We start from the raw sequence: 24,501 nt of genomic DNA on the forward strand, positions 1-24,501 counted from the left end.
GGGACGTATCAGGTTTATACTGATGGTTACATGATATTTAGGTCTAGCCTATACACTAATGAGCTTAGCCATTTATAAAATGGCACGGATCTCAAATAAGTTCTCAATTTGCACAGATGATTTGCTAGTGATTCTGTTAGCTATTAAAAAGGTGTTGAAAAGCAAAGAGACATTTTCACTGACTCATTGAGTGCAGTTCATGCTATACAAAACTTCAAGGAAGAAATATATAATTAAGGATAACGCTCAGTGGTATAATACAAGTAAATATCTAGGTTGGAGTATGGACATAGTCTGGATACCCAGTCATACTGGAACACTGGCACATGTGATGGTGGATCTAGCAGCTAAATTGGTGTGGTCAAGAGAAATAATTGATATTGCAATATCTCGGTGTGAAAGAGCAGTTAGAAACATTATTACGAAGGTAGCAAACGAATGGGAAGATAGATGGGACAAGGAGCAAAAAAGCCAATTTTTATAGAAGGCAAACAGATGTCAGGCTTCATAAGGCAAAAAGGACAAGAAGACAACCCTAAATAGGGTACAACATTGGTCTTACCACACACAATCTACAATTATTTCGAACAGGAAGTACCCAGGTTGCTTTAATTTACATATGTATTGAGTAATAGAACCGTTGTATAGGGTATGATTCAATATGTAGTGCATGGAGCTCCCCTATGTCCATTGTGAATGCTTATCACTGTGCTTAGACACTGGAGAAAGCCTGCAATAAGTGCTAGACAATACATAATGCAGTTGTTAATGATGCACATTTAGAAGAACGTTTAGGCCTTTCAAACGAAAAGATCGACCTGTACATAGATGCTCTGCTGTACAACAATAAATGCACATGTAATTTCACGCTGCATTCTGACCATCACACTACTCATAGAACCACAACCTGCACCCTCCCACTAAACACACTCAATATCCTTTTGCACACTGTATATACTTACTCACATTATGAATGCATAGTTATTTTTAGTTTGGGCTATTAGGTGTTGCTTGCAACATCTACAACCAAGAATATTGCAGTACAGTACAGATGAGAGGTAATGGCATATGAGGAGGGGCACACATCCTGTTGGCACCGATTGGTTATGAGCAACCAACTGACTACCCATGGAGAAGCCCTTTGGCCATTCCCACCCAATTACAGCCCCTCCCCGCCCAAAACTCTGTCCCATGGGAACTCTTTGAGCTCGCTTTAATCAAGCCTTACCATCGAACCTTGCACTTGAAGTGCCCATCAGTATTTTTCAAAGCAATCCTCTGAGGATTAATGACTTAATTGGAGAGGTAAACCCGCTGCTGATGTAAAAAAATAAAACTAAACATGTCTTGCCCCGCCTCCGTGCAGCCAATCGATTTATAAGCACTCTGTGTGTCCGTCACGAAGTCCTGTTAAAAACCAGATTGATGCAAAATTGAGGAACCTTTTAAGGGGGGTTTTCCTGTAGTTGGACCTCAGCGCCCTCGTGTGTATTTAGTAATCGCCTTTTCAGGGTCTGGGAGGGTAACAACGAAGTATCTGGTTCCTCCACTCCGTTTAATTGAAAGAAAAGTTCATGCAGTTACACTGACATGTGACCCATGCACCCACGTTTTACTGAGAAAGAAGACAAATGACCCCTTTCTCGGTATTCCAATGTGATTTTTTGGTTTATTTTTTATTTTTTCGATTTCTTCAAAAGTATTGCACATTTGACAGTGCCCTTTGTTATTACACGTGTTTTGGCCGTATTCCCGTCTCTCTCAAATCAGGGCCAATTTGCACCACATTGGATAGTTAGAGAAAATGGTGAAGAAGTCCGGGCTACTCCTCTGAGATATTGGTTTCAATGAAAACAAGCCAACCGTGTGGCCTTTGTGTCAGCATGGGAAAGGCACTTGGCCAGGCACAGCTATAGTGGTATTAACTGGATTGATGGTAGCAGGTACAACATGGTGCGAGTACCTGCCCAGCTAATAGCTATGCCTGGCAAACGCCTAATATTTATTTTCATTGAAAGCAATAGCTCAGAGGAGTAGCCCAGACTCCTTCACCATTTTCTCCAACTATCCAATGTGGTGCAAATTTGGAAGGTTCTTTAAAAATCTTGATATATGATGGAGCTGCACAGGAGGGCTTGACATGGAGACTAAAGCCATCTTTTATCTGTTGCAAATCCCAGGTGGTTCAGGGAGAAGAGTGTTTCTACCCCTGCCCCCGGCAACTTCTTTTGTAGTTTCCTATATTCCATAAATAGTTTCTAGCTTGTTGTCCCAGTTTACTTTGTGTCCACTCACACCAAAAGAAACAATTTGGGCACATAGCGTTGACTTAATTTCCTTGACTGGTTTGGGGCAAATCCATCCAGTAGTTTTTAAAATATTCGACGGAGAACAGGGTGCTGACTGAGTCTTATTTATATCTGTATTGGCGCTTTGCATCAGAGAGAGAATAATAATTTATGACTTGCTGAATGGATTTGGATGACATTTTCTAAACCAAGGGATTGTCAAGGCCGCCCCCACCCCAAACTGGACATTTGGTCAGAAAATGAAAAGGTAATTAAGAATCGTGTGTATAGTGGCAACATATACAGTGGACACGGCCGAAGGTCATGGCTTGTGACCCATGGCTTGTGACCCGTAAAAAAAAAAATGCTATAACCAAATGATATTCACTGAAAAAACGTTTGTCAAAGTGCAGTTAAATTGACCAGATTTAATGCAAGAAAACCTTCAAATTTGGCAGATGTGGGAAGTCACGACCAGCTTAAATCGGCACTTTCTGAGAGCGTCTTGCGGCGTTGCTGCTTTAATCTTGTGAGATTCACGCATTGTTCACCGAACCTTTTCTACCCCTAACTGGCTCCCCAACCCACCCCCAACTTCACATGGTGTCTTCTTTCCCACTCCCGACCTCTGGCATGATGCGATTGCTATTGGTATTCATGTAGAGCCTACGGCCAGGCCATCTAAGTGCTGCCGTTCAAAACAATCAGTGTTCCCATAGTAGTGACAATAGAAGAAGTTTGAGTCTCTTTCTGATGTCGAGAATGTTATTAGAGTCTCCAAGGTCGTGGGGGGGGGTTCATGCCAAGGTTTGATGGCACCCCTTTTCCTCCTCCAAATAGCATGTTGAGTTCTTTAATTTGCGGCTTCTCTCGGTAATATTGTGGGAATCCCTTGCATTGAGCAAAAATAAAATGGTGGCTTTTCATTTCTGTCAGCAGGGAGCAGTAACAAGATCTTCCTGAAGAAGGGAAGCAAATTACTGACATGAAGAGTGTGATGAAGTATCAACAGAACACACAAAAGTTCAACACTTTTATTCAATGTAATGGACTGGGTGAGGTTAACTTCCTATAGAGTCTAGTGATAGTAATGCTCATACCAGAGAATTCAGGAAAGGCTAACTCAATGTCTATCAAGGACCCATTAATGGGAATGTGTGCCTTCCCAAATATCCCTATTAAACTCATATAGTGCCTAGTGCACTACTTGGCTCCAATATACAGAGACTCTGGGCTCCATTGCCCAGCTTGCATCTTCAAAGACAGTTCCAGGGTTATAATACCAAGATCGCTTCTTGACCTCGCTTACCAGCAAGTACTTCTACTCTCTAGAGGATGAGCAAGGCTCAGATATTAGGACCATCTAGCCTCGGCCACCATCCTGGGTTGATGTCGATACCTTTTTAAAAACTTCTGCTAGCAAGTATTTCTCCCCCTTTGTTTTAGAGTACATATGTGGCTCAGATATGCTTGCCCTCTAGCTGCATGTCACCCTCTTAAGGTGATATCACTACCTTTTAACATGTACCTACCAGTAAATAATTCTAGCAACCTGCTTAAGTTGTTTTGTAAGTCTGTTATTCTAACCCAGGGGTCTGCAATCTTTGGCTCTGCAGATGTTTTGGACTACAAATCCCACCAGTCCTAGCCAGCATAGTCAGTTTTCGAGGGACCATGGGAGTTGTAGTCCAAAATATCTGGAGAACCGTAGCTACATTCCCCTGTTCTAACCCTAGAGCCAAGGTCACCCTACTGATAGAGGGTCTGTCAGTGTCTGAAATGTATCCCCCAGCAAGCTCTTACTTACTCTCCTTCTCTGGTCTCAGGTATAGTACTTAGGCTAGCTTTGCATCTCTCCTTCTCTGGTACTCAGGTTTCTGCCCTTGTCTGAGGAGTAACCCTCGCCATGCTCTGGATCTTTCTCTCAAGTTTTCTGTCATCTTCCGGGGTCTTGCCAGTGATTGGTTGTTCCCTTTTAATTTCTCCCTCACACACAAATCCCTGCACTACATAGTTAAAAATGGGGGACTTTTGCCAGTTGGCCTCTGCTCTTTTAATTGTCCAACTGACAATCCCCACAAGTGAGCCAATAGTATGCTAAGAATCTGGGATTGACCTACAGCAGACCTAGAAAGACTTACTTTATTCTCTGTGCATTGCACACAATTTGAGGGAATTTCTAAATTAATACCTTCTGTGAGCACACAGTCAATGTTGTTTTCTTTGCTGGACTAGGTTTTTCACCCTTTTCCCAAAATAAAACATTGTTCCCATCTCCTAGAGATGGGCATTTTGCTGTTTTGAGTAACTTACATCTATTCCACCTGACCAGAGCACCCCATCAATAATACTTTGGATAATCTTGGAATAGATTGTGGTCACAAAATATGTCAGCCAACTCGCCAGCCACGATCACCAACTCATCATCGACAATCTCATCAACCTCCACCTGCCAAACTCTTACAGAGACTAAAACTGTTACTACTAGTACACAGTATGAGGGTATCTCCTTGGATTCAGGTAATGTTGAGATCATGGAGATACTGGCTTCTCTTCAAAATAATTCTCAAGAGGCAGCTCTGGAACCCAACGCGAAACTGAACTCTATAATGGACTTCTTATCGAAGTATTTTTAAAATCTGTTTTTAAGTCTTTCTAATTATAGATGATATTTTAAGGAGCGTGAAAAGAGAGGTCTTCGAGATTGTTTCAACTGTTAGTAAATTGGCAAATCGGGATCAGGGAGCACATGACCGCATTCTGCTGTTAATCCAGGCCTCCAATTAGTATGCCAAAAAGTGGCAACTTTAGTAAGAGGAAGTATGAGTCGAATTCGCCCTTAAGTGTAACTTATGCACTAAGAGCATTAAATCTGTCCATCTTGAAACAGAGGAAAAAGACACAATGTAAATACTGGTGCAAGACCAAATGGTGTTCTAAACCTGGCACTAGTGGCTAGATTCATGATCGGTGTCATAGCGGCTAAACCACCGCCACTGGGATGGGTTGAGCCTAGGGTTTCTTTGATAAACAAGGTTTCCCATTGGATTAATTCTCGCATAATAATTGGCCCAAACATCAAACATTAAACCATAATAGATTCTTATGGAAAGGAGAGTAAGCTGAGTGGGAAATGCGAAGAAGAAAATAAAAAGGGACGTTTACATTTGCGTCTCCGAGAACGGCTGCTTATGTACTGAATTCAAATTTGAGAACACCTTGCTTACCATCGTGAATGAGAAATATTCCCTTGCCTTTCTTTTATTCTTCAAATGTTACCCCTAAGATATTAAGGAGTGGCAATGATCTAGGAGACTGCATCCATAAGGGAACCTAAATGAATCAAATGAACTCAAAGCTTCTAGTTCTCGTTAGCAGCCTAACAGTAACGCACAGTTGTCCACTGGCAACCATCCATACACCTCACAGTTTACTTCTCATCAAAGTTTAACATCTGGGCCTATATTCACTGAAAACAGATTCAACCTCCTATCAACACTTGACAAAGCAGATTGACCGCTTGAGGATTTAAACTCCCAAGCAGATACTGGAGACGCATACACTTGACTCTTAGTAAGTCCACCTTATTTACAAAGACTCCAGCTTGTTATCGCACTGTGGCTTCTTTGACATTTTTGTCCTCGAATTAAGATGTTTCAAGGAGGAAGCTGTTGTGTCAGGAGACAATATAAGTTAAAAAAAAAGCTATATAATTTTATTCCAGGAAACTTGATCAGAGGAAGAGATGGAGTTAGATGGATATACTGCATCTCTAGTTAATGCAATGAAAAATCAACCAGGGAAGATGGTTTGGTGGTCTCACTATTTGTGTAAAACATCATTAAGATATTGCATCACACCATCGGTTATCAAATAAAATGTTGTTCAAGCACTAAAACTGGCGTTTCATAAGCAATAATTAGTAGTTCTAGTGAATTTCTACAACAGTACCCAATTTTCTGGTAATATGGGCTGTCTAGTGAGTCTTAAAAATATTTTGGATGATCAGGTGTTGAGTGTGCTTTCCATCCAGACTGGTCATACATGGGGTGGGGAGAACTTTAATCTAAAAATAGGAACTAGTCTTTCCCAGGATATTTTTGACCCTAGAGGATATGGCTTTGTGAATTCCGGAACCCACAGTGATAGATTCTCTTACTTTTTCAATGGGGCTAGTTTTCTTTTAGAGTGGGGGCTTCGATCAAAGAATGGTCATACACCCGATGACATCCCAGGTAGTTATACCTTTAAAGCCCATCAGTTGAACACAACTATCAATTACTTTTGTATCACAGTCAAAGAATGGGCATTGATTGAATCATTTCAAGTGATTTCAGATTTATTTAGTGATCCCCACCTGACAGCACTCCAAATTGAATGGTCATCTGAGGTGTTTTGAAATAGTGTATTGTCCTATTTCTGAGAAAACAGAATAATGAAACTCAACCTTTTGTGTGTGTTCTGGAGTGTATTTGTGTGTGAACATCTGGAGGCGTGTGCCCCAAACAACTCAAAAAAATGTTCTGGGACCATGCAACAAATGCCCCCCCACAATCGAAATGTTAATAGTCTTCAAACCAATGTAGAGGACCAAGTTTGGGTTGACCACTTTTCAACACAAGGAAGCTAATCCCATAATCAAAGTCGAACCAGTATCTGAACTCTCCCAAAGTGGTAATCAAATGACAGTCCAGGCTGTTGAAAAATGCGCTATAAAAGAGCTAAGAGCTGCTATTGTGAAACAGTCCACCTATCGTTCTCCTGGCCCTGACGGTATCCCTGATGGCCTTTTCCCCAAGACAGGATCGGACTTGATTATTAACTCCATTAAATCAGGTAGGATCCCTGAATCATGGAAATTGGCAATTATCTTCACAATATTTAAAAAAGGAAATAGATCCAGCCCTTCGGCTTATAAACCCATATATTTTCTAGATATTACCTTTAAAATATTTGGAAGGCTGCTGTTAGAAAAACTGGATCTCTGGGTGAGAGAAGATAACATTCTAGCCAAAGAACAGTGGGGTTTCAGTCTAGGCTAGAGACCAGTGAGCAAGCACCCATCCTCTACCTAATATTAGCTCCTTTGTATACAAAACAAGAGCCTCTTTATTTGGCTTTTAAAGACCAGAGCACAATCTTTGACAGGGTTAATACATCTTAACTTTTTCATGTGCTCCTGTCACTGAACTGTCCAAAAGATATCTTAAATACGTTACACAAACACCATGACACTAAAGCATGTGTCAGAAGTGGAGAAAATTGCCACTGTACCATGTATTTTTTATAAAGCATTGGGAGAACGGCAGGGGTGCGTTTTGGCCCCTTTGTTGTTTTCTTTATATATAAACGGCATGTCCTTGTGGAAATTGGCCCAGATGTACCTAAAATTGGGAACATGTTTTTACCTGTGATGGCGTGGGCAGATGACTGTGTGCTTATTGCATGGACTCCGCCGGCAGCGCCTTATTAATGAGTACCTCTATGAATTCCTTAGACCTCCAAATGAACAACAACAAGGCTGCAACAATGGTTTCCTCACTAAAAAGGAAACATTGTAAAATACCCCAGGTGTGCAGAAATCAATGTCCAATTCCCCAGGTGAAAGAATTTGATTATCTTGGCATTAGATTTTCGACAACTCTAACGGGTGCCCCCCCCCCAGTGATAAGCAAGCACTTGAAATAAAACGAACTCATGGTGGTATTGCACGATTTATGAGGATGTGGCACTCGCAACCATTGAAAATGAAACTGAAAATGTATGTGCAATGTCACTTTACGGAGCCATCTTGTGGGGAATGCCTAATTGGTGCGCCTACAAAAGTTTGAGAATATTAATATATTTTCTTTTTTTTTATTGAATGGTGGGTCTCCCACAACCAGCTCCCAACTATGCTGTTCACATAAACTTTAGTGGTCTGCATCCTTTGGCTCCCAAGATATTTTGGACTATAGCTACCATCAGCCCTAGCCAGCAAGGTCAATGGGGAAGCATCATGGGAGTTGTAGTGCAAAACATATGGCGAGCCACAGGTTGCAGACCCCTTACCTAGAGCTAGGTATTCACTATCCAGAGGTTGATCTGATGGTGGAGCCGGTCCTGCATCGGACACGCCTCAGGTGAAACTCTAAAGCAGCCATAACGCAGTCCTTTATTGCTAACATCTTGAGTAAAACTGGTGTTTTAACTATTCCATGGAGCAAGCACATTGAGAAGTCCTTAATGGAAACGAATGCCGAACCGGCCTTCTCCACTTTAAGGCTATTCGATTTGCCAAGGAGGGTGGCTGTAATCCCCCAGATCAAAACCCTCTTCATGACCGGCATGAGACCATGGAGCTTCAGAAAGCAGCTAACCAAAGATATGTGTTGCTCACTGCAAACAATATTCCGGATTACCTGTTGGGAAGCAACATGCTAAAAAACAGATGGCATTGTTACAAGGGCCCATTTAATGGTTTCCCACTTTGGGCCATAAATGCGCAGTGGACAGGCAAGCACCAGGACGAAAGGTGCAATATGTGTTCTGCTCTGCGTGAAGATCTGCAGTTATTTCATATTTGTGTGTACGGCTAATGAACATGCCAGAGCTTGAACAATACTACCGGCCCTAAGAGGGCTGGCCTGACTCAACGTCCTGCAGAGTCCTATGGAGAGTGGCCACACCAGCAATTGATTGGGCACTGCCATCCTCTCTCAGGCAGGCCCTAAGAAGAAGGAACAGGGAGGCACGGATTACACCCAACCTGCTAGAGGTCATCATTGCTTTACATCTTACCTCCAATGATTGTATTGCTTTATATGAACTGCTTTTATGTGGGTTTTGTGGAATTTTATTCCAAAATAAAGAAACAATATTCTCATTGTTCTGTTTAGCAGGCCTGCTCAAAGCTTCTGGCACTATGGCTGGAACGTGCTGCACTGTCCATTGAAAGAGCCCTGCTGGGGAGTGTTGGGATCTTCTGTAAAAGGCCAAACTGCAACACCAGGAAAGAGTGAGCAGAGACTCCATGGTCGTGCAATCCTGTTCCTACGAGCCGAGGCCGGTAACATATGCGATTATCCCCTGCACGTACAAGCTTACAAAGCCATACATACACGTCGCACATTAACACGCAACACACAGAGGTTTATATGCTGTAACAAAAAGGGTAGACGGATTGGCTTTGCGCTTTATTATTTAGAACCAGATCGTTTATAGAAAACCTCTTTTATGTCTTTTTTTGTAATGTTTTCAGCTATAATGTTGTTTTGGGTTTTACTATCCATATCACCAGCCCTGTGAGCCATGTTGAGCAGTGCCTTCTCTACAAAGCACACTCCACGCTCTTCGCCTGTCATCGCCAGCATTATCATGGCATGCATGCATTCAAAACCTAAAAGTAATTGGGGGACATTAACCCCGTGAGAAGCACCAAGAACTGTACTTTTATTCCAATCCCCTCCCATGCTGCTCTTTCCGTATTCATCCAAGCACAAAGAACAGAGGCGGGGAATTAGTTTAGCTGTCAACGGTGTAATGGGGGTCCCTCCAGCGATGAAAGGCTGGTCCAGCCTGAACTTTCCAGGGAAACGCACTGGTGCATGGGCACGACGGCGGGCCACAGCAACAGCAGCTAACAGCAGGTCATGTTTGCACTGAGAATGGCTCCGAAATGAAATGTTGGTCATCTCAACGAGAACCACCTGCGAGATTAGAACTACTCACCGAGTTATCGTTTGATCACAGACCGCTCCTTAGCTGCATATACAGAACGTGGACGCAATGTGCAGATGGCAGTAGGTCTTTCTATATAATAAGTTCCTGATGGAAACTGTACACATCCTAAATGTATATGTGCAGAATATTTTGATCTCAACTGTACATTATAAGGAGCATGAGAAGCACAGAGGAGGTCTGCCATATGAGGCAAGAGGTCGCTTGGCAGGTGCTTTATACAGGCAGGGAGCCCCGTGGCTACTTTTACTATCCTTACAATGAACTTTCTTGGTATGCTCTTCTTTACAACGCAAGTAACAGAGAACCAAGTGAAAAGATGACATTTTCTCTTTTGTGACCATCTAAAAACAGTAGGGTTGACCAGATGTCCCGGTTTTGCCTTGGTGCTCTGTGCCCCTTTCTCGAGATTATGTTACCGTTGGAAACTGCAGTGGTCCCGGTTTTTTGTAGTAGGTCTTCATGGCTGGCAGGCAGGAATGCACAATCTAGCACAGAAGACATGCTGTATTTTAGAATTTACGATAGTGTTAGTTTCTGATACATTAATTATAATATGTGTTCATTTGAACAGTAACACTTAAACCCCCTTCTCCTCCAAATGCTACTGAAGTGTAGTGCCTTGAAAGCCACTTCCAAGAGTTACTCCTACTTTTATGTTAGATGTCCTGTCCCGGTTTCTTACATTTTTAAAGCACTCACACAGCCCGCGGGCATTGAGGCGCTGTTACAGGAATGTTTTGTTTTTTGGTTGTGTAATTGTTATTTTTTTTTGGTTTTAGTTGCGTATTTATAACGCGCTTAAATACCCAGAGGTTTCTAAGAGCGGACCTGGGGATCGAACCTGTGTTGCTTCGTGTCATCTTGCTTCTAAGGTGAGCACGTTTTTGCTGAGCTGTTTTTAAATCTGGTTACCCTAAAAAACAGCAATGTATTGAGAATGAATTTCAGTGTAAACTTGCACAAACCAGTATTGTCCATAGTTCCTAGTATGGCACCTGGTGAGGTGCAGAAATGGGCATGTGCTTATTAGCAAGGATGGGCCGCACAGCAGAGATTTGCCTCAGAGAAACGAGGAGTGTTGCAAAGGGATGGGTCTACAGCTGTGATGAAGGAGCAATTGGGGCAGGAGGAGACTCAGAAGCATGTTAAGTATGGCTGACAGCACTGTGATGGAGTTGTCTCATGTACAAAGTCGATGAAATCAGAACTAGCCGATTGGAATATAATTGGATCCCTTTGTGTTATCATTTCCAGCTGATTATATATGAGATATGGTTCCCCTACTGTACATTGCAATAATATTACAAGGCACTGAGGAGCTCCGTGGTCAAGTTCTTCTTAGTCACAGCAGGGCCATCTTAAGCACTTTTGGGGCACTGGGCACGGTCATCTTTGAGGGCTCCCCTGCACCAAACCCCTTAACCCCCAGTTGTGATCACAACCCATTAGGTTGACATGCTGCCCTCTTCATTCTTGGTCTACTTAGAATGATAAACAAGTAGCATTTGAAGGCGAACATTAGCAATCTACAAAGAGGTTACTTCTGTTCTAGTATAGATACAGGATGCTTTTTATCAATAGGATCCAGGAAGGAATGCAGCATGTAGTATTGATGCAGGACCAGAAGAAAAGGTACATGTAACCAAGAATAGACAGAGAACTCACATGAGCTGCCTCACGGAGTGAAAAAGTACTCAGGCTTGGATTGAGGAGACCAATTAGAAGGAAGGAGAAAGCTATGCATACCATAGCATGGATAGTGGATGCAGATTAGACGCTACCAGGAAGGTGTCTGTATCCAGACGGACTGAGATTAGAAGTGGGACGTGGTTTTCAAATGGTGTTGCCATTAGAGGTCACAGGAACAAGTGCCTGTGGTGTGCAATAGATCAATGCTCATTATTATAATGGAAGCAACACTGTAGCCAGTGAAACCGTAAGTGAAGCTTTTTTGAAGATCACGCCCTGAGAAGGAAATCACTCTGAAGGTCTGACAATTTTGAAAGGTTTATGGACTGGCCATTTTGAGAGGTTAGGCAATACAAGATTAAGCGAGATGCCCAGGATCATACATTGGTTATGGGATGAAGCTGAGAATTGTGCCAACTCTGCAATTCAACACTTTATTTTCCAGTTCTTACCATGAAATAAAACAATCTCATTTCATAAGGGTGTCTTGCAAAAAGGGGATGATTCTAGCTGCATTCTCTCCATCATCAAGGGAAGTATATAAGTACCAGCATACCAATCAATGTGATATAACAGATGTAATCTGGGTTTGTCTTTTGTATTTTAAAGCTTTAAATACTTCCAAAATATTGGCTTGTGAAATTGTCATTTATAAACGTGCAGAAGAACCTTTGTATATTACAAAAACAGCAAACTTTTTTTGTGTCTACCACCCCTTCCACTCAAATGGCCTACATAAGAAGAAAGATCAAGTAATGGGCTAAACGATGCCACCACCTCACAGAAGAAAGCACAGTAATCTAAGAGATATTAGATGATTTGACCAGGATCACTGTATCGTCTGCTGGCAAAGCCAGGATACAAGCATGAATGCTTTGGTTCCACAGTCTTGAATTTGGATACTTATACACCTCTTGGACTAACAGTTTATGCTCAATGTTGGAGGCGATTGCCTAGGTTTTACAACACCCCATCTGAACAAACCAATTTCTAGACCTTTACCATACGGGACACATGTTAGTTTTTATAGCAGCCCCTATTTTGTGAAGATACATTTCTGATAATAGCACCTGTTGTGCTGCAAAACCAAGTACATATGCAGGCAGATTTATAAACTTCAGACATAAGAAATGCTCAGCCAGCCTCGTCGGAATGTGATATTCTAATTTTGTATATTAAAACATATCGCTCTAATGAGTGCTTAACACACTGAGCTAACTTCAGAACTATTGTGACACTCAATTTATCAATATGCATTAGAACTTTGGCTATTGCACATGATCAACATAATTCCCACAGGAAGGAAAGAATGTGACAAGAGTTGTGCCATAAGGAACGCACAAACTATGTATGCTGCAGTGAACAGAGAAGGTATTACATGATGAATTGATCAGGGCAGAATGTACTTGTCAAAACAGACAGGCAATAGGTGTAGAGCCTCGGCACCATGCAATACAATATCCGGATGTGTGCTATTTAAGTCTGGTGAACAATGGAATCTTACTTCTTTAGTTCAGGCAGCCTTGTTGAGCCCCCTCCAAGGTGGGGGCCCAGGGCAAGTGCCCCTTCTGCCCTCCCATAAAAACGTCTCTGGATCCCAGAACAACTCTGACTTCTAATACCATTTGTACTTATAGTACAGGCAGTTTTATTCCTTATAAAGCATAGCCAGAGACTCTGCACTTCCGGGCCTTTTGCTTAATTTAATGTAAGAGATATGCCAGATTCTGATACACACTGTAGAGTCTGTTTGGATTAAAATGATAAATTGCTTCTATTGTGTTGAAGAAAAATAGCTTAAACAATTTAATAAAATACATAGAAAAACGTGTTGTGCTTCAAAATGAGCATGCAGCTAGATTATTGGTCTTGTGTTAAACCCCAGTTTTGTGTTTAACAAAAAATGTACCACCATAAAGATTAATGGCTGTAAAGTGTCCCAGAAAGCCATTTTGCAGGAAAATAATCTGAAAAGCTAGCTACAGCTTTAATTAAGTCCTGCAGTGACACCTGGGATTCTGCTGTGTGAGGCATTCGGACATAACGGATTACAGAAGGCAGTGAAAAAAAAAAAAAAAAAAAAAGAAGAATCCGTAGTGATAGTGTAATCCCAACATTACTCATCGTATCTCGGGCTGCCATGAACTATAATGTTCAAGGACATTTGTACCGCGCAATATCACCACCGTAGTGGTCCCTTGGCGCTCTGGCTGTTCTGAAAGAGGAGGGGAGGTTGAGTTAGTGGGAGGAAGCAGGAAAAGTGCAAGAGGGCAGTGATGTGCTGTTGGCGGCCTCAGCCCGGTGGGCCCGTTGGCTGGGCCTGGGGTGTTTGCGGCTGGTAGTCATCGTGTACTGTTGTGCAAGGCTATGTGTGTTTTTGTTTTGTTGATGCAACGTAGTGAAGTCTGTGCGGTTTGTTGTGCTGTAGGTTTTGGTTGCGTTTGGTTTGGAGTTTGAGAGGTGTATGCAGAAAGGGAAATAGTCAGTAGGGTTGGTTAGTTTGCGTCTCTATCCTGCATTGAAGCGTAGTCTCCCTGTTGCGGCTCTGTCCTGATCTGGGTCTGACTGGCATACGGGTTCCATACTCCTCTAGTCCCCGCCTCTAACATGCTCTCTGATAACTCCCCTTATCCTCCATTTAGACTCTAGTGGCCAGGCATCTGCCAATGACATGCTAACTTCACAAATCTATCCAGACTCGACATAGGCTAATGTTCGTAGTTCTATCTAAGTGTGGACATGCTAGTATTCACAGTTCTATCTAAGTGTGGACATGCTAATATTCACAGTTCTATCTAGGTGTGGACATGCTAAGATTCACAATTCCATCTAGACGCGACGCAGGCTAATGTTCACAATATATTCTGAAGTGTACCTTGTATGGCTACTACTACACACGACTTGAAAAGAAACAAAAAGTGGCAGGGGCCGCTGGCAATTTCTTGTTGTAAACGCACGCCCTGCCTGCGTGAAGGAAGAACCAACCTTGCCTTGGCCAGCCTGCCCGCCGCCCACCCCCAGATGCCTGCCTTTGCTTACCGGCTTGCCGCGGGCGAACAGGAGGGCGCGAGCCAGACGAGGAAAAGTACTGGGAGCGCCGACATCTTCCCGCGGCAGTCACTGGGCCTGGGAGCCGGGCCCAGGGGTGCAGACATGTCCTTCTAAGCAGCGGTGCCGACGAGCGACGGATGAAGGCAGTTTGTTTTTAGGGGAGTGAGTCAGACGCTTTCAGGCCCCGCCCAGTCCACACAGCTGCAGTGCCCCTCGCAGCCCCTGAGGAGATGGAGGTTGCTCGGCGTTGGAAGTCCCGTCTCCCCACCCCCGGGGCCGGCGGAGAGGCAACAGTCTATGCGCTCCAGCAGCCCCCGAACAGCCAGGTAGACTCCGCTCTACCAGCAATACCGCGCGCGTTACAGGAGGAGGTGCATTCCCGTGGAGCATTTTACATCGTGAGCTTCATGCTTGCACTAATGTGTGTGACCCTTTTTGTACATTTTGTTGAAGGCAATCCAGTAAGCACGAGTTCGTCGGCACCAGCTACGTGTGATGGTCGGGGAATTGGTTTCACGAATTTCTCTGGCACATAATGTGAACTAATATGTGACCGAAGTATTTAAAGGTTGGCACCCTTTAATGCCATCTCGCCCTTTTTTGTTTGAGCACCTTTGCCTGTGTTAACTCATAATATGGTCCCTACCTGTTTCTGGACCGTTAGTGTGAAAACCGAATATAAGGTACACCCATATGAAAATAGACCCGCCCCCCTTCCTCTGTCCTGTAGCGCGCGCGCGCTCTCTCTCTATCTCCACCTTGCACTCTCGCCGATTCCTTTTTCTGGTGCGTTTTCCCTTCTACTTTCTCCCCGCCCCTATTACTTTAAATTAACATCTCTCTGTTTTCTTCCCTCGCGCCCCCCTCTCTCGCAGGCTCACAGCCCCCCTTCCTATGGTGTTATCAGGCTTTGGTACAGCCCCGAAGTACTACCGCAGTATGCGCACCTGAATGCGCTTTCTTATTTCCACCTGGCCGTCGGACTGCCTTCCTGTACGTTCAGCCCCTTCTCTGGTTCAGTCCATTCCGTTATTTTTTCCGCATCTCTGCCTCCCTCCTAGTGTTCTATTTTCAAACTTAATATAACGCAACCGCGCCCCGTCGCTTGCCCTTCTCACAGTTCTGTGAAGGGACGGTAATTGGCAGAGGGAAGCAGACGCTGCGTTTTAACGGACGCTGCGGCGATTTCAGACGTGCTGGGTTTACCTGTGTTGCTAACACAGACATACAGCACGTGGACAAATAAAACCACCAAGAGCCCCGTCGCTCAGGAAACAAATGGCAGTGTGTGCATTCGGGCGGGGGGGGGCAATTAACCTCTAGTCCCCCGTCAGTAAAATGGGAGGGGTACATCGCACGGATCTCCCCTTCCTGGGTTGTTACACCGCCACGCCTCAGTGGATGGGTTAAGACGTGATATTGAGGTGAGTGAGGTAACTGTGGAAAAACAGCCAACCCGCCAAGTTGCAACGAGTCAGCTGTTGCTGTCTGGTGCAGACGTTTTCAACAGGGTGTGGCTCGTGCTCCGAAGCAGCAGACTTAGTTCTCTCTTCTGTTCTCACTTGCAATGACAGGAGACCTCTCCTAGGAATTAAAAAGAAAATACTTCCCAAACCACACGAAGAAAAGGTTAGCCCACATGTCATAATTCCCTCATAAAGTGTGACAATGCTACGAAGGGGCCCAGGGCAGCAGAGGGTAGCCAGGACTGTCCAACAAGTGGGGACTGAAGCTAATGTAGTTGGGGCCCCCCTCAGTGACATTAACATCTGTAAATGCCCAGACAGCACTCCAGAGTGGGCATTTCCAGACTTTGGGCGTGCCTTGCCCACTCGGGCCCTACCCTGTCAACGCCTCTGCACCGCAGTCATTATTTGCAGTCTATGGAATTAGTTTGAAAGAAAATCATGTCTTCTTAGAGGGGCTAGCCCAGTGGTCCTTGTCCCTGGTGGTCGAGGGCCGTGAGGTGCAGGGCCACTGCTTGTTGTGACGCACACAGCAGCCAGGAGTCATGGTGGTCACTGACTGCCCAGCGGGCTGTCTATCTTCTTCTGATAGATAGGATCCATCAGCAGTGATTATTGGATACCGAGGCTTGAGCCTCATTACTCCATCTTCTCAGGTTGAGTATGTAGTCCTGGGTTAGTATTCTTGGCCTGTGTGGACTTGTCACAGTAGGGCAGGTTTCACAGGGTCTCGCCATGATGGGCTGTGGGTAGCGGTCGACATGGTTTGCAGTGAGTCTTCTGTTCAGAGGGTTTTGGTTCTGATCCAGTCCTTGGCTGAAGTTCTTACTCCGCTTCGCTAGATGTTCGTCCAGCATCTCGATGTCCCTTTCTCTGTGAAGGTCAGCTTTCCTTGTGAAGAGTGGAGCTCCAGACACTGTCCGCAGGGCCTTGTTCTCGACTATCTGAAGACTCTTTCGGTGTCGCTCATGGCAGGTTATCAATGCTGGTGAGGCATACGTCAGAGTAGGTCAGATGATCGCCTTGTAGATGACGATCTTTGTTGGGAGGGGCATGGACTTGGTCTTCAGGAGTGGGTACAGCGTTTAGATCTTTCCAGTTGCCTCTGCTGAGTATTCTCGATATGGCTTCACCAGTTGCGTTTGCTATCCAGGGTCACACTGCGGTAGCGGCTGCTGCTCTCCCACTTGGTGTCCCAGTTGAAGATGATGTGCAGGCAGCGCTGGTCAATGGGTTGGCTCTTGCTAGGTCCGAGATCCGGCATCAGATGTCTGGCCAGATCTCGGGACCCAGCCTGCCTCAGCCCTGATCAAGTGTTTACCGAGCCTCCAGCATCACCAAGGGAAGCTGGGGCCCGGTCAAATAATCTGCGCTGTGCTCCTTTCCCCAGCCGGCTCTCATGCATTTCCTGGTGTCGTTTGCTCAGCCCGTTTTTTTTTCTTCTGACTTGAAAGGGACACCACACGAATCAATGGGCCATGAAGATCACTGGAGGAGTGGGGTTGGGGGCCCTTCACTGTTGAAAGTAGGCTTTCTACATGCTGGGCACACTATTGTTTTCCAAATGCGCATTTCAGACTTTCATAGAAAACAAAGCAATTTCCAAACTCAAAAATGCTTCTTAAGCTTGCATTCACTAGCTCACTAGTTTTCTTAGAAATGTGTTTTTTGGTCAGACTTCCACACCCATACTTTGTAATTTGTGTGCCCCTTGCTTTGTTTCATCACAGGTTATATTTATAAAGAGGTTATATGCTTGTCAAACTGGTTAATCAAAAATAAATGCTTCTGTTGTGCTGACAGTTATTAGGAAATTAAACTGTGGGTTCATGGGTGCCAACTTTTGATTTTCACTACGGGGGCAGAAATACCCCCAATTCTGCCCTAAATATAAGCATCCCATCCCCAGTCCAACCCATCGACCAGCTCAACCCATCCCCTGGCCAAACATATTTTATAATTTTAGAGCACTTGTTTTTTTAATAAGGAATTGCAAAAAGTCACACGATTAACAAGTTTTTAGAGGAGAGGGTGGGCAGCAGCACATACGTATCAGGAGCAGTTGGGGCATGCAGTAGAGGCTGCGCAATGGTACGCAGCCTCACCATACTGTCTCTTTTGGTGGCAGCCGTGGAAACACGCCACATTCTCTGCCTTCTTTTCCTTTGGTGTGTGCAGGCGGCCCTCACAGTTCTTGCAGATGGCAGCGACCAACGCCGCAATAGCACTGGAACGGGTGCCAGGGAAGTTGACGTCCAGGAGGGCTCGATGCCCTCCTTGCCACTCCAGAGCCTCCAGGGGTGAGTTTTACCAGAGCCAGGGAGGCTAGCCTACTGGCAGGGGCCAGGCTTTGTCCCGTCTTTTGTCCAGGTGTCTAATCCCCCCCCCCAACATGGGGAGCGAGCATTTCAACAATGCTGGCAGGACTGACTAAAAGCCTCTTGTTGGGGCCACCATCTTGTCCTTGTCAGTGCTCGGCTTGCTATGGCTTCATTAACTCTGTAGGCACACTTCGTCATGGCTTCACCAACGATGTTGGTAGGGAACGGCTGTCCATCGTTGCCCAGGCACATAGGCAATATGAAGTTACAAAATAATGCACCACAGGGACAATTATATTTTTGGAACAAATTGTCACGACTCGCTCTCTTCGCTCCCGTTCCCACCATTTGGGGGCATGATTTGGGGTTTATTCCCCACTGGACTTTTCCTCCGAACTTTAAGCTACAGTGCTGTGATGATTTGGGAGCGCTAAATCCCTATTTTCCCAGCTACTTCCCTTCCGGATCCATTCCAGGTTTTTGGCAGCCAGCATGCTTCTTTAACCAAATGACTATGCTTCCCAGAATGCCTGGCCCACTGCTCCACCTCCACCCTTGCAACACAAGGTTGGGTGGAGGATAGGTAACAGCTGTGGTGGCAGGTGCAGCTATCAGCACACCCGAGGCGTGTGCTCGTTAAGCAGCTTTAAAAGCCTCAGTCTCACTTCAGTCCAGCGCTGGTCATCGATTGCAGTGTTCCTGTTTTTGACTAGTCCCTGGTTCCTTGCCTTTGTACCTTCTTCCTGTTTCCTTGTTTCCTCCGCCCTGAATTTCGGATTCATGAGCTAATTGATTTCTGCTCCCTTGATTTCCCTTTTTGTCTTCCTCAGTTTGCAGGCAGTAATTCTCAGTGCTTTCCCCTTTTAGATGCAGCCCAGTTTTGTCTGTGTTCTATATTTCTTTGACTCTGTCCTTTGCTGCTGTTACCCATTTGCCTTAGCCTTCCTCTTAGTTTAGTTTCCTGTCTTTTCCTTGGAGGGGTAGGGAGAAGTTTGCATAGGTTTATTTCGTTTTTCCCTGCTCCTGATCCTTACTTTCTAGAGGATCCATTCCATGTTTTCCACTGCACTTCTGCATTTATTTTCCCTTTGATTATTAGGTGTGGTGTGCGGTAGTAGCTACCTCCTGTGTGAATGCTTATGTTTTCCTCACTATTTTGTAGACACTATTCCCACTTAGGTATTTAGTTTTCCTTCCATTGCTGTTCTAGCCTTTCGGGGTCCCAGTTTCTTCAACAGGATTCGTGGGCTAGCTGACATTCTAGAGGTTTATCTCGTCCTCGTGAGTACAGTTCTTAAGTTCCCTTATGTAATACCATCAAGAGTGTTAGTACACAGATCCTGTCATTGCTTGCCCTCCACGTGGGTTTAGCGCTGTCAGTACCTGTAACAGCAATTGGGGGTAAGGCGCTTGCCGACTTTCCTCGCGGTCAGGTGCTTACCCCACATCCCTTTGCATATATTGGTTTTGATGTCACACTCTATTTGCACTCCTGGGTTCTAGCATACCTGAGTCGTAGTTCCTGGGTGCACATTTCCCTTGCCATATTCGCTGCCTTTGTACTCGCCTGACTAATCCCTGACAGTATGACCAGCCCAAAATTCCCATTGAATATGGCAAGTTTAAGAAAGAAAGGCAGCAAGGCCTCTAACAAGTTTGTACAGAAAGCTTCCCCTACGTTTACCCGTGACAATCAAATCACTAGTCCTGACTCCAATGAACTCCTTGTCACGAATGGGCATTTACGTGCAAAGTATTTTTCCCATAGGATGGCACATCCTACATGGCCTGATCCTAGTTCTATCTTTGGTTTTGATCCCGATTCTATGTCAGCACAAGCCTTAGCCGCAGAAAACAACACACTGTTAGACTTATTATACGAGAGTACCTCTGTTGTTGAACCCCATGATTCCAGTTGTGCTTCACCTCAGATAGAACAGTTTCATGATACCAACATAAAGAATGGAGGGGTTTCTTACATAACTTCTGTTTTCTACCCTCAGTCTAACGCATACTCCGTTGCACAGGTACATACTGTAGTCCCTAATGCCAAGAGGTCTAATGTCAATAGTTTGTTTAAGGGAAACACAGACCAAGTTGGAAAAATAAACTATAAATCACAGAACCTGCAAGCAGTAGAGGACAATGTACAATCGATGCACATCCAGATTGCTAGTGCAGGATCCAGCCCTGATACCACTATGCTTTCCCCTGTGCCTACTGATAGTGATGTACAGTTAATGCAGGGCATGCTAAGAGCTAAACTTGAGGAGTTAAGACAAGAACTCATTTCTGCACAAGAGGAAAATAAAACCTTACACTCTTTACTGAATACACCTCAGACTTTATCTGTTGATGTGGAGGAAGTGAACACTGTTCAGCCCCTGAGTGCAGAGACTTTGGTAAACCATGATATTTGTCGATATGTTAGATCTATTGGGAGTGAAGGTCTTTCGTCTAGCACAGCGCTTAATCTAGGCACAGGTTCTAACAATTGTTCTGCTGTTTATCAGGGATTGCAGTTAGCTGAAGAGTTACAAGCCACTCCTTTACCAAAAATACCCTGTGTAGCAGTTTGTCATAATTCTGAGCTAGCACACATACAAGCTTCTGAATTCCAAACACAATCCACAATGGTGGCATACACAGATTCAGTCACTACCGTAGGCTTAGGCCCTGCTCTTGATACAGCTGCTGAGACTGAAGTAGATGTTAAAGCTGATGTGGAAAACAATGTTACCTCTGGGTTCACTCTTCCTTCTGCCACTTCTGATCAATACGAACAGTCAGAGACAGTACAGATTTCATGTTCTGATGGACTCATTCCACAGTATACTGAACCAAAGAACCGTCAGGCGGTTCCTGAACTGTTGATTGATAATCTGCCTCTTTCAGAAGCTAAAACAGAGGAATGGACAATAGACGAAATCCTGATCAACAGAGACTTTACTATGGTGATTCCACTGATTGATTTTGACTTCTACAAAGAAAAAGACTCTGTCACCCACTAAAGAAAGGGACTGCAAGGGTACAGCTCAGTCTTTGGTTACTGGTGCCAAGGAGTCTACTGCCCTAAAGGTGCCCTTCATTCCTGAGCTACCGATGGGTCTGTCAACTTCTGAGACTTCTGTCTGTCCTCCTACAACCATTGACTCTTCTATGATTCAATCTACAGCCCTGCAGTCATCTTTGGCACACCTGTCTTCAACCAATGAACCGCTGCCATGTCTGCCATTTACTCAAGAGCCAGTCCCAAAGACCTGGACATGCTTGCATCCAGAAACCGAGATTGCTCCAGCTTGCATGCCTTCAGCCTCAAGGTTTCCCCTGACCTGCCTGTCTTCAGCTACAGTGACTCATCCTGCAGATCATCCTTCAGCTTTGGAGCCTCCGGTAGTCCATCAAAAGAGCATGTCTTCAGTCCCGGAGTATACTGAGTATTTGCCTTCAGTTCATGAGACGCCTGTATCCTGTATAGCCTCGCTGCCAATATCAGAGGTATACATGTCTACACCATCTGATTTTGCTGTATTTTCTTCTGCTCCAGCGATTCCTCCTGAATCCCAACCATTTACAGTCGATGAACATCTAGCCTGCCTTTCTTTTGCTTCAGGAGGAGCACCAGAATGCCTGCCTTTCCCACAAGACGATTCTCCCAACTGCTTCACTTTAGCATCAGAGCCTCCTAAAGATGCAGCATCAGAGTTTGAGACTTTTGCCAGCTCCCGCTTCAGAGTCATCAAGCTGGACCAAGTGGTGAGTCAGAACCACTCACTTGGGTGTGCACAAGGGGTGGTGCAGACCGGCGTATTACCTACAGGACTTGTGCAACAGAATTCCGCCAAGAAGCACCAGTCGGGTGCTAGTAGCCAAAGGAAGGGAATGACTGCTGCAGTTCAAGATGTGTCTGTTATTGCTCCTTCTGCGAGTCTGCCTGAAATACCAAGTACTGCGTCTATCACTCCTATCAGGATGCCAAACATCCCTGCTGTGGTATCCCACGTGAAACAAGGTGGCTACACGACTGTCACCAGGAGTACTAGCCTTGTACAGCCCATTGGACTTTCAGGTCTCCAAGACGTAGAACATGTGCAGTCAAACCTTAGTCACTTTCAACCACAAGCCTTTTCCCAGATGGATGACAGAAGGAAATCTGAACCTCTACCTCAGCCACCACCTTCTCTAATGGCTGAGCATAAACCTTTCCTGAAGCCAGCATTTTCCTCACCTCCCGCATGTCCACTCTCGGCAGAAAGGCTAACAGAGCTTCTACCATTGCCTAAGGCATGTTGCACCAGCCTGCCTCTCTCCTCAAAGACTTATAAGGGTCCACTCCCAGTGACTGAGCTTCCTGGACCATCCAACTCTGCTTCTGGTCCTGCAAGTCCTTCATGCCTTTCTTCGAACCATGAGTCTCTTCCTCACCAGAAGCCACCGTTTCCATCAGTACCACCTCCAAAGACAAAGCACTCCTATCATGGAAGTCCATCTGCCTTTGCCCACAGGCCACCATTTCCATCAGTGCCACCTCCAAAGAAAAAGCACTCCCATCATGGAAAGAAGATGTCTCGTGCGGGTGGCGGGCACCCGAAGCCGGCCGTAGGAGGGGGCATACTGTCACGACTCACTCTCTTCGCTCCCGTTCCCACCATTTGGGGGCATGATTTGGGGTTTATTCCCCACTAGACTTTTCCTCCGAACTTTAAGCTACAGTGCTGTGATGATTTGGGAGCGCTAAATCCCTATTTTCCCAGCTACTTCCCTTCCGGATCCATTCCAGGTTTTTGGCAGCCAGCATGCTTCTTTAACCAAATGACTATGCTTCCCAGAATGCCTGGCCCACTGCTCCACCTCCACCCTTGCAACACAAGGTTGGGTGGAGGATAGGTAACAGCTGTGGCGGCAGGTGCAGCTATCAGCACACCCGAGGCGTGTGCTCGTTAAGCAGCTTTAAAAGCCTCAGTCTCACTTCAGTCCAGCGCTGGTCATCGATTGCAGTGTTCCTGTTTTTGACTAGTCCCTGGTTCCTTGCCTTTGTACCTTCTTCCTTGTTCCTGTTTCCTTGTTTCCTCCGCCCTGAATTTCGGATTCATGAGCTAATTGATTTCTGCTCCCTTGATTTCCCTTTTTGTCTTCCTCAGTTTGCAGGCAGTAATTCTCAGTGCTTTCCCCTTTTAGATGCAGCCCAGTTTTGTCTGTGTTCTATATTTCTTTGACTCTGTCCTTTGCTGCTGTTACCCATTTGCCTTAGCCTTCCTCTTAGTTTAGTTTCCTGTCTTTTCCTTGGAGGGGTAGGGAGAAGTTTGCATAGGTTTATTTCGTTTTTCCCTGCTCCTGATCCTTACTTTCTAGAGGATCCATTCCATGTTTTCCACTGCACTTCTGCATTTATTTTCCCTTTGATTATTAGGTGTGGTGTGCGGTAGTAGCTACCTCCTGTGTGAATGCTTATGTTTTCCTCACTATTTTGTAGACACTATTCCCACTTAGGTATTTAGTTTTCCTTCCATTGCTGTTCTAGCCTTTCGGGGTCCCAGTTTCTTCAACAGGATTCGTGGGCTAGCTGACATTCTAGAGGTTTATCTCGTCCTCGTGAGTACAGTTCTTAAGTTCCCTTATGTAATACCATCAAGAGTGTTAGTACACAGATCCTGTCATTGCTTGCCCTCCACGTGGGTTTAGCGCTGTCAGTACCTGTAACAGCAATTGGGGGTAAGGCGCTTGCCGACTTTCCTCGCGGTCAGGTGCTTACCCCACATCCCTTTGCATATATTGGTTTTGATGTCACACTCTATTTGCACTCCTGGGTTCTAGCATACCTGAGTCGTAGTTCCTGGGTGCACATTTCCCTTGCCATATTCGCTGCCTTTGTACTCGCCTGACTAATCCCTGACACAAATAGATCACATTTTATTGGAGTCAGCAAACAAAATGCGAGATGGTCCCAGCCTTCTGTAGCGTAAT

At 44.9% G+C, this 24,501-nt stretch overlaps 1 protein-coding gene across 1 annotated transcript in view; it reads right to left on the reverse strand.

Annotated features, from left to right (window-relative positions):
• Positions 1–14,963, reverse strand: part of LOC138453423 (CD109 antigen-like) — a 1,481,241-nt gene extending 1,466,278 nt beyond the window's left edge. Inside the window, exon 1 of the mRNA XM_069606256.1 lies at positions 14,739–14,963. Within this exon, the coding sequence (XP_069462357.1) occupies positions 14,739–14,854 (116 nt within the window). The 5' untranslated portion in view covers positions 14,855–14,963. The remainder of the gene's footprint in view (positions 1–14,738) is intronic.
• Positions 14,964–24,501: the final 9,538 nt, after the last annotated feature.

This window comes from Ambystoma mexicanum, chromosome 4p, assembly GCF_040938575.1.
Source record: "Ambystoma mexicanum isolate Mex_15411 chromosome 4p, UKY_AmexF1_1, whole genome shotgun sequence".
Classification (NCBI taxonomy): domain Eukaryota; kingdom Metazoa; phylum Chordata; class Amphibia; order Caudata; family Ambystomatidae; genus Ambystoma; species Ambystoma mexicanum.